Genomic DNA, 11,347 nt, shown 5'->3' with positions numbered 1-11,347 from the left:
TATTTCATTTGGTTCTTTTTATTAGAAACTGAGAATACAGCAAGTAGGGAAATCCCACATCAATGGAACCATCACACAGATGCCCTTCTGGAACCCCAACCACCTATGATCCCCAAAAATGTGCTTTGTGGCTTTAGCAATTTATAAAGGGGAAGAGGGAAAATACTGAAAAAGGCCACTATTTAATGGTGAAAGAATGAAGCTGTAGAGGTCCCAACCAGCCTAGGGCCAAAAAAGAAAATTAAAAATCTGCACAGAGCAAGCAAGCCTCTGACTGCTGAGAGTAAGGCATTCAGGCGCCAACCTGGTGAGAGTTCTCAGCGAGCACTGTCAGGTCAAGTGCACATGAGGCTGTTGGTAGTGAGTTGCACGTAGACACACATAGAAATGGGCACACATGCCCACATACACACCCAAAAGAGGGAGATTTTACTGGATTACACATCAGTGATGTTAATTTCATTTTTCCTAAGGGTTTGTGCTATGTTGAACCAGATCCTTCCAGCTTTGGGGTGTGGGTGACTGCACCCAGAGGCTGCTACTTCTGTTGGTGTTGTGACAGGGCTGCACCTGTACCCTGTATCCCAAAGGGCATGACCAAAGAGCAAGTCTGGCTTCTGATCTGTGCTGTTGCTCCCAAGAAACTAAGTGGACTTCTGTCCAAATGGCCACTGTCCTGCTGGACTATGCTTTCTCAAAGGGATTAATACTGTTCTTTATTCTGTCAGGCACTGCATCAGTTCATCCACTGAGTCTTTTGCTCGGTCCACCTAGCACCTAGGGCAGTGACCTTATCAAGAACCAAAACGCTCAAGTTCTTCTCAACTTCTACACTGGATTCTTTCTTCCTGGATCCCAGCTTTTGCTGGAGATTGGAAGGGCAAGGGAGGAAAATAACTGAGAAAACTCTATTGAATAGGAGACCCTTCCTATATTCCCAGACACCTACTGAGGATGCCAGTCCCCATGTTCAGGACCTCCATGTTTAGTTCTAATACCCACAATCCCAGGATATAATGGAGTCATCCCAAGTCTTTGATGACAGTAACCTAAGACTCAAGCGCTATTTTGGTGGTTCACCTATGGGCCAAGATCAGAATTCTATGAACCAGATCCTTTCCCCACCACTTTCTCTGACAGCGTATCAGGTTAGGCCTGGGACACGAGCCACTGTCTTGTACCTCACTCCCTGGCAATAACATACCATTGTCTACCAATGCCATGCCACTCTATCCCTGTAAAGTGGGGTTCAGTGAGTGCTGACAACTTGGTACTACAATTGGCTTTAAGAGCTCTGCTGGCTTTCTTGTTCAAGGAGAGCCGAGGTGTCTGTCACATCCAGGCTTATCACGACCGTGTACCAGAGGTAAAACTCATCTTTCCTAATCCAAAGGAAGGGTCTCCCAATCTATGTAGACGAGCTCAGGAGAAACCTGGACAGGTCAGAATCTCATTTGTGGCTGGCTCCATGCCAAGAAATATGTCAGAGAAAGGTCCATTTCTATCCCCTCAAGAAGGAAGGATAGTTAGGGCAGTGATTTTTAATAGAGCGAAATTTAGAGAGTGTTCCAGAGCTCCACAGCAAGGATATGGAAAACTGTCACATCCCTCTAAGAAGACTTACCATAAAAGTGAGCGGGATGCCAGGAAGTAACCGGATCAGCCCATGCTAATGTTTCCTCCGTGGTCTCCAGCACCCCTTTACCAGCTGGTAGGAGTGCATCAGTCTCTCAAATGACAATGACACCCTAACTAGAGCCTTTAACACATCCTGTCAGCCATTCGTGTGCTGCTTCCACTGAGAAAACACATACCACTCCCCTCTACTTCAGATCTCCCAAAGGCTCGCAGGCTTGACCGTGGTCATGTGACCACTGGGCTGGGGCTATACTCTCTGCCCCATTAGGGTCCAAGGTATGTCAGCCTTTAGAAGGCACCTTGGTGCACCAAGACACTGTACATTCTGGGGCTATCACCTGATCCTCCTACAGTCACTTTTTGTGCAAAATTCAAACAGTGTGTGGTACTTGCATGTTTCATTCTATACAAAAATTCTCCCTCCCTCCCTTACCCCTATGTTTTAAACATTTATATAAAGTCTTATTTAAACAGTTAGAAATCTTATTTACATTAATTTCTTTGTTCTCCCAAAAGAGCATTTAAAATCACACTCCCACCCCTTATTGGATATAAATGTTCACCTAAATCGGTTTGTATTATTGTTATACAGAGAGAGAAAGGGAGAAGAACGAACCACCAGTTAAACTGTTTCGCCATCTTCTACAAATAAATATGATATGGATCAGAAGCCAGTTTGCCAAGGGTCTTGCAGAGCCCGCAATCAGTAGATCCCAAGAATAAGCCAGGGTTTGGGCTATGTCTCCTTTTCTCCCAATTGATGCACTCCATCCTTTGAGGTATGATTTATTTTTGTTTTTCTCTTCTCAGTCATGTACCACGCAGAGCCCCCGGGCCGTCACAAAGCCCACGAGGCTGTCAAAGTTTTGGGGCTCCTCTGGTACTGGCATCAGTAGCCGGCAGGGAGGCCCGCAAGTGCTGCAGGCCCTGGTTTAGGGTCATAGTCCCTGGCTACTGGTAGGTATCACAGTGCATCCTCTTCACTGCAGCCCCCGCCGATCATGAAACGAAACTCCTGGAGGTTTGAGACACCATGGAAGTGAACAAAAGCTCCCGCAACCACAAAGATATGAAACAGCTGATGAGAGTGAAACTGGAGAGGGAAAAAAAAAGAGAAGGGGATAGAGAAACCCATACATTGTTAAGACTGCTAAAGATTCTTAGAATGTTTAATCCTGGTTTATGCTGAGCAGAAGGCAGGGAATGGATGTGGCAGAGCTCAAATTCAAGGTGTCCACAGATCCTGGAACATCCATTAGGTGTATCACATTCTGCTGAGCTGAAAGTCAGCTGTTCCCAAAGAAATCAAGGTGCTGCCACTCAGCTCTACACATAAACATCTATACACTTAACACTGAAACCAGTGGCAAATGACATACAGACTCTCTTGCTAACAGGCCACAAAGGTCCCAAGGATCCCTTGACACCTAGCCATGGACTATGATCACACATACAGTCCTTTTCCTACTCACTGCTGATGGACATTTTGTCATGGACAAGAGGACTAGAGCTATGGTCATTTAAATGTTGCTCTCTTGTTAGAAAAACTAAAGAGGATTCCAGGATTGTGCGTGGAATGTCACAACATATGGTCCCCAGAGTTTCCTTCAGTGCTATGATTCTGAAATTTCATGAACTACATAATGTGTCAAAAACTAAGCAAACAGGCCCTTTTACTTCTCAAGTCAGAAGCTGGTCTACAAGCAAGTGACATTATTTCTGATTTTACCTGTTCTGTTGAATGCTATTCCACATCTCAAGAAGGGTAATCAATAGCTGCCTGCACTTCAAAAATTACACTATTCTGTCATTATAATCTCAAAATGAAAAAGTACAGTGGCTAAGCAGGATTTATCAAGAGAAAAACACTGATTTTGGAAGCAAAAACTAGAAGAAATTAAGTCACATCCCAAGAGATGTTTCCCAGGAAACCAAAGGGGATTAATTTCCCCAAAGAAAGAGGATAAAGGGCAAAAACCCCTCCTGGTAAATGTCAAAATGATGATGATGCAATCAGAAAGATGAAGGCGCTAATCTGAAGCTAAAAAAACTGCTTAAGTTCAAGATCATCTGCATTTTACAGATAGCTAAACTAAACTTTAAAGAGATGAGATGATCAGCTTAGTCTATAATAATCAGCAATAGGCTGAGGAACAGAATTCCAAAGGTCAGATTTCACATTAAGCATATTTCCAATTTTGTCTTGTTGAAAATATTTCAGGCCCTCTTTGGTTATAAGTTTTTCTATCTATATCAGTCCATATATTTTCTTTTCCCTCCTCTCTTTCCTCGTCTCTTACCAATGACCACAATCTAGTTCAATCCAGTTCCCTCTTCTTCACAATCCCTCTTCTTCCACCAGACATACATATACTCAGTCTCTCATTACAAATCACTAAATTTTGGTATAAAAAAAGACCCTGGTAGAAATCTGGTCCTAAAAAGGACTCTGGTAAAAATCTGGTCTATCATCCTCATTTCATAAACAAGGAAACTGAGACAAAGAATGGCAAAATGACTTTCCATTGTCAAAAGGAGCACAGATTCTGATATTAAAATTAGCCTAATTCAAATTCCAGTTCTACCACTTAATAGCCACATGGCTTGGACAAGTGGCCTCACCTCCCTAAGCCTTAGTCTCCTGATGTGTAAAATGAAGACATGAACAGGAGTTATCATACCACATAGGGCTAATGTATTAAAGGAGGTAATCCATGCAAAGCACTCTGTACTATGCTGAGCACCAAGGAAGTGCTCACTAAATGTTAGTTACTACTGTACTGATTGTCCATAGAAAGACAGCTAAACAAGGAATAAGAACCAGAATACAACTGTCCTAACTTTGTGTCTAAAACTTCTTCTATTGCATCACTCTGCAGTATGCCAATAACCCACGAGCAGATACCTACACAAACTCAATCACCCCTGACATACTTACCCAGATGTCACATTTGCCAGGAAAAAAGCGTTCGGGGATCCGGGCAGCATACAGGGCAGCTCCTGTGATGTAGAGGCTGGCCATCAGCATCAACCAGCCTATCTGCCCTATGGTGGCAGCCTTGAGGAACCCCTCCGAGATGACATAGTGCAAGGTCGGAATGATTCCACTCAGGCCCAGGCCCAGAAACACTCCTAGCAGTCACAAGAAGAGAGTAAAGTAACGCAGAAAAGAAACAAAGAGCCAGAAGTCAGTATTACAGCACAGTTCCATTAACTCTGTAAACTGAGTATTTCAAAGCAGCATACAAAATTAGCTTCCAGTTTTAAAGGAAAAAGAAGTTCTTCCAACTCTGGGACACTGTCACACAAGACAACACAGCTATATTCTAAAGATTTACAAATGCAAGGAGCCAGCTGGGTGCAGTGGCTCACACCTGTCATCCCAGCACTTTGGGAGGCCAAAGCAGGCAGATCGTCTGAGGTCAGGAGTTCAAGACCAGCCTGGCTAACAGGGTGAAACCCCATTTCTACTAAACATCCAAAAAGTAGCCAGGCATGGTAGCGCACACCTGTAATCCCAGCTACTCAGGAGGCTGAGGCAGGAGAATCGCCTGAGCCTGAACCCGAGAGGCAGAGGCTGCAGTGAGCCGAGATCACACCACTGCACTCCAGCTTGGGCAACAAGAGTGAAATTCTGTCTCAAAAAAAAAAAAAAAAAAAAAAAAAAAAAAGCAAGGAGCCTCGCTAAGAGAGGTCCAGCTTAGTAAGTCAGCAGTCTTCAAGGGTTTTGAATTAATGTTGCTACATGTTTTCAGAAAGGACAGCTCCAGGAGTTTATTTAAACTGTCCTAGCCTGTCCTTTTACAGACACAGGTTACAATACAAGCTATTTTATGTATCTCATCTTCTCTTTGAAGCGACAGATGTTCCTGGGGTGGAGAGGCAATGAATGATCATATCACCTGGCATCACCTATTTTTAAGGGCCGGGCCAGTGGCTCACACCTGTCATCCTGGCACTTTGGGAGGCCAAGGCAGGTGGATCACTTGAGGTCAAGAGCCAAGATGGCACCCCTGCACTCCAGCCTGGACTACAAAGCAAAACTTCATCTCAAAAAAAAAAAGAAAAGAAAAGAAAAAAGAAAAAAAAATTTTTAATCTAAATCTGTGACCTGTAACTGGGCACTTAAAAATTGTTAAATGCCTTTAACAAATGACCTAATGGGGGTGGGGGATGGGAGAGAATACTATACTAAGATATGAGAGAGAGAGAGAGAGATTTCTGAAAGCTCCCAGGCCTCTAAATAACAATCAGGTACAAAAAGTCTGGCAAATCACTCAGCCACAGCCCTACTGCCTTACTGCCTCCAGAAGCATCTAAAGTAATGTTGTTTTAAACTTCTACATATGACCTAAGTTCTAAGATGAATTAAATGAGTCTCAACCAGTATTTTTTAAAATGAACTAGAATAAAATTAAAATATCAGACTGTAATATAAGTGGAGGATTAAATACTATTTTGTTAAAGTTTTGTAATTTATATATACATGAACTTATGTATAGATACACATGTTCAGGACTCTAATAGAAAATATCATGAAGAAAAAAAAATTTGAAGTCCACTGGTCTAAATCCACTTTGAAACCTGTGTATTAGCCAAAGCAACATAGGAACTCCTTGCCTCAGCCAGTAACTAACTGTTCCTACATTTTGACACAGAGTTAACAATGACCCTTGCAAAACAAGCTGTCATTTGGTAAGCTTTCTCAACAGATAAAGAGCCTATGACTTGCTTTGGACATTACCAAATAAACTGCTGGTATACAGCAATATATGTAAGCACAGATACAGGATGCATACTCACAAATAAAATGGGCATCTAAAAGAGAAGAGGAAAATGGCAATGCTGCTCTCACAAAAGATAAGAACCAAGCAGGCCTGAAGAAAAACTATTTCCTACCTCTGCTCCTCTAAGGAATTATTATCATATTTCTTCACTTGTTCTTTTCCTCTACATGCTAAGCAAAGGCTGCTAATGGTTTCTGCCTATCATTCTCTAAGTCAAAGGCTCAGGAACTTGGTTCTTCTCATGTATATAAATAGCAAAATGCTCAGCTCTACTCAGCAAAGACATTCTTATCTCATGTGCTCAAACAGGCTTAACACCACTGTACTACTCAAGTACGGCTGAAAGCCGACCCTGACCAGTGCTCATTTGCTCACACGAACACAAAAAGGAAGAGAGCAGAATGTTGTAACAGTGGCCACTGACATGAAGTTACTTCTGTGTCTAACCTTCCAGGTACCTGCAGATGATCCAAGGCTTAGATTTTAATACTAAATGGTTTTGGGGGTTTAAGGATGAAAGGAAAAACACTCCTTGTTCATTCTCAGTGGGCACGGAGTTTGACACTGAGTGGGAGACAAAAACATCTCTGCTAACTCCATACCCTACAAGAAGACTCAGCCAAGGCACTGAGGGCCTTGTGGCTTTCTCTATGATCTCCAGCTAAACAGGCATTATCCTAAATATAAAAAGTCCCTTTACCCTACATCAGAAGGGAGATATGCTGCCCACTTTAACAAAACACAATCAGTACAGGGCTGAAGCCTTAAGCAGATTATACATTATAAAATAAAAATATAAAACAAAACAGAAAATGACAACAAAAAAAGAATCACTACAAAAAGTACACTCCACACTGAGTAAGAGAAATCATTGTTTACAAAAGTTACAGACTACCGCTTTCTGGATGGTGGTTAGCCATAAACTCAAGTAAGTAACAGTCCCAAATTATATCACCTCATACTCACCACGACCCCTCAACCCTAATGTTTTAAGACAATTAATAAACACTACTGACAACTACTACTACTACTACTACATAAAAAAACCCTCAACAAGAGGACTATGATTTCTTCATCTTGGCATCACAAATACACAGCATAATGTTTGGCAAATGGTTCAACTTTAATAAATAGTGAATTTAACTAGTGAATAAATGAATGTCGAATGTAGAACCTCCAGTGTTCTTACCTGCTCTTACTCCCCGATACTGAGGGGTGGCAAACATGTCCCACTGGGAGACTATAATGGCTGCAATGCCCAGCACACAGATGACAATCAAGTAGATGAAGCAAGGTTGTGGATTACAGTAGAAAGAATAATAAAGCCAAGGAACAAAACTTCCCATAATCAGAAGAGCAATACCAGAGTAATCCAGTCTATGATAGAAAAAAAAAAAAATTTCATTTAATGCAGTAATTTAAAAATTACTGGCCACTACAGGTTCCAATTAATCCCTCATGACATAAGCCATCAACAACAGCTAAGAGCCAAACTGGGTTGCTCTTTAATTTAAAAAAAAAAAAAAAAAAAAGTTTCCATGAGATGATATTAAGAATTCTGCCAACTCTGCTGAATGTTTTTCCCTAACGCACTACCTCTAAATCATTGGCCAAAATACGGACTTTACAGATACTTACTTAGAGAAGAGGCGGGAGACCCCCTCTGAGTGGCAGTAGACTGTGTGGAAGAGCCATGAGAAAGAAAGGCAGAGGATGGCTCCTAAGAAAAATAATCCAAAGACCACCTTCTCTTGCAGAGGGGCCACAAAGGAGATATTTGGGCGAAACATATAAAAGATCCCCAGGCACAGGAAGAATACACAACCTAGGAAAAAGAGCACACAAAATAGATAAAATATCACCCTTTAAAAGAGACAATATTATATACTGATTCTGTTTTCAATCCTTCAGCATCACAACAATATCTGAATCAAAAGTTCAATGAGAAAAATTTTCCAAGTAACTGAAGCCTATCCAAAATCGTGGTTTACTTCCAACACTGCTGGTATCAGAAATACTTCAGCTTCATAAACTTAATATACAGAATATAAAAACTTATCTAAGGGCATAATCTAAAAAGAAATCAGACAGTGTGGCTACTTCTTAGAAGACATAATAAGAAGCCACTTCTACCTCTAGATGTAGAATAGTTTCATTTATACAGTTTTTGGCACATACATCATAGTCCAGCTTTCAATGGTCCATTGTGCTTTTGCTTTTGTTTTTACAATGAATCCCAATACCCCTAAACCCTGCCAAGAAATTCAGCTTTCCTCTACCAATAGCTGTCAGGGAGCATCATGCTGCTTCTCTGGTCCTCATCAGCTGGTTCAGGAGATTCAAGAGTTAAGGACAGTAAAATGCCTACTCAGGCCATTTCCTAACCAATTCCTAAACTGTTCTACACAGAAAGATGCCATGTACCTATTGTTTAGGGAAGGGCCACCTAACACAAGGCAGACACAGAAATTTCAAGTTCAACATTTGTTAAGTAATTGTTTTATCATTTTAATTAAAAATTATCCTTGAATTAGAAGTCAGCAACAAACTTGATTTGACTCTCTATTCTCCTCTCACTATACTAGCAGGCAGGAACTTAGAGGCACTATGGCAATCAAATGTGTGATAAGAAATGCAAATCAAATGTAGTAAGGCCAGAAACTAGTATATTCACAAGGCTGTACAACCGTCACCACTAACGAATTCCAAAATATTTTCATCACCCCAAACAGAAGTTCTATATCTGCTGTCATCCCCCATTCCCCACTCCTCACAGCCCTAAACAACCAGTAATCTGTCTTTATGGATTTTCCTGTCCTGGACATTTCATGCATGTAGAATCAAACAACATGTGACCTTTTGTGTCTGGCTTGTTAGCAAATGTTTTCAAGCCTCACCCATGCTGTGGCGTGTATCAGTGCTTCATCCCTTTTTGCAGCTAAATAATACTCCGGTGTATGAATATACCATATTTTGTTTATCCATTACCAGTCGATACCCATCTGGGTTGCTTCTACTTTTTAGCTATTATGAATAATGTTGCTATAAACTTCTGTGTTCGTGTTTTTATGTGAACATGTTTTCAGTCATCTTGGGTAATATACTAGGAGTGGATTTCTGGTAACTCTGTTTAACTTTTTGAGGAACTGCCAGACTTTTCCATGGGGACTGCCCCATTTCACATTCCTACTGGCAAAGTATGAAAGTTCCAATTTTCCCACATCCTTGCCAAGACTTGTTATTTTTCATTTTCTTGATTATAGCCATCCTAGTGGGTGTGAAGAGGTGAAATTTCTCACTGCATTTCTCAAAGCATTTGATTTGCACTTTCCTAAATGCCTAATGATGATAAACATCTTTCCATGTGCTTATTGGCCATTTTAGATCTTCACTGGAAGAACATCTATTCAGATGTTTTACCCATTTTTAAAATCCGTTGTCTTTATTGTTGAGTTGTAGGAGTTATTTATTAGATCCTTACCAACCAGCTGATTTGTAAATATTCTCTTCTCTATGGGTTGTCTTTTCACTTTCTTGATAATGCACTTTGATATACCAATGTTTTTACTTTTGATGAAGTCCAATTTATTTTTTCTTTGGTGGCAATTCTAAGAAACAGTCACCTAATCCAAAGTCACAAGGATTTATATCTATGTTTTCTCCTAAGGATTTTATAGTTTTTGCTCTTATGTTTGGGTCTTTGATCCATTTGGGGTTCACTTTTGTATATGCGAGTTTGGGATCATTCTTTTACATATGGCTCAGCTATCCCAGCACCATATGTTGGAAAGACTATTCTTTCCTCTATAGTATTCTTTCTTTAATATACAATCATTATGGAGAAAAAATTACAGTCCATATTCTACTTCAGGCCAAACTGAAAATTAGCAGTGCATATAAGTAATGAATTTTAAAAGATCAGATTACTTCTATTAAATAATACCTTCTTCTCAGTGGTCACTACAATATGAAACCACATTTTGTATAGCAACTACTTTTACTTGGCCTGGTTTAAGGACAATATCTGAAAATCTAGTACAGAGAAATACGACTTCAGTTATAACAAAATCATAGTGCAAACCAGGATAACCTAGGAGTAAACCAGTGAGAAAATTCATCATTAGAAATTGAGAGAACAAAATGGCAAATCCAAATACATGTCTGAAATTCTGTCCTTACCATCAAATACATGAAATTAAAAAGAAAGAAAGTGAATCGCCAGCTCATCACATCACTGACATTACATACCTAAGAGATGTGTCCAAATGTTGCCTGTTTCTGTGTGTATTCTGAAAATGCTCTTAAAACAGGCCCGGAAAGAAGGCATAGGAGGCCGGTGTCCATGCAAGAGGAAGTCATTATCCTTGAGCCAGTCTGGTAGTACATCATGAGGGATCACTCGCCACCGACCTTCCCATACCTGGCAGAGGGGTATTATCAAACATCTTTGTGATTTTGTCAATTTAGCAACACTGATCCCTAACAACTATATCTTACCACACTGTTTTATAATGGGAAAAATAATTTATTTTTTAAAAGGCAAACATCTCAAAATGTATAATGTCTTATATTCTGAGTTCCTTAAAAAGACTGATGAAAAAGATATTTTTGCCGGGAATGGTGGCTCAAGCCTTTAATCCCAGCACTTTGGGAGGCCTAAGTGGGCGGATCACCTGAGGTCAGGAGTTCGAGACCAGCCTGACCAACATGGAGAAGCCCCATCTCTACTAAAAATACAAAAAATTAGCCGGACGTGGTGGCACATGCCTGTAATCCCACCTGTTCGGGAGGTTGAGGCAGGAGAATTGCTTGAACCCAGGAGGTGGAGGTTGTGGTGAGCTGAGATGACACCACTGCACTCCAGCTTGGGCAACAAGAGCAAAACTCTGCCAAGAAAGAAAGAGAGAAAGAAAAGAAAGAAA

General features: G+C 40.7%; 1 protein-coding gene across 2 annotated transcripts in view; it reads right to left on the bottom strand.

Moving 5' to 3' along the window:
- The window catches only part of ADIPOR2 (adiponectin receptor 2), a 110,593-nt gene continuing 99,246 nt past the window's right edge, over window positions 1-11,347 (bottom strand). For both annotated transcript variants that reach the window (XM_011967148.1, XM_011967149.1), the window contains 5 exons: window positions 10,674-10,845; window positions 8,064-8,250; window positions 7,615-7,802; window positions 4,577-4,770; window positions 1-2,731 (listed from right to left, as the gene is read on the bottom strand). In XM_011967148.1, the coding sequence (XP_011822538.1) occupies window positions 2,603-2,731; window positions 4,577-4,770; window positions 7,615-7,802; window positions 8,064-8,250; window positions 10,674-10,845 (870 nt within the window). In that variant the 3' untranslated portion in view covers window positions 1-2,602. The remainder of the gene's footprint in view (window positions 2,732-4,576; window positions 4,771-7,614; window positions 7,803-8,063; window positions 8,251-10,673; window positions 10,846-11,347) is intronic.

This window comes from Mandrillus leucophaeus, unplaced genomic scaffold, assembly GCF_000951045.1.
Source record: "Mandrillus leucophaeus isolate KB7577 unplaced genomic scaffold, Mleu.le_1.0 Scaffold79, whole genome shotgun sequence".
NCBI lineage: Eukaryota > Metazoa > Chordata > Mammalia > Primates > Cercopithecidae > Mandrillus > Mandrillus leucophaeus.
Note: the sequence above shows the minus strand (reverse complement) of the source record. Positions and strands in the feature narration are given on the sequence as shown.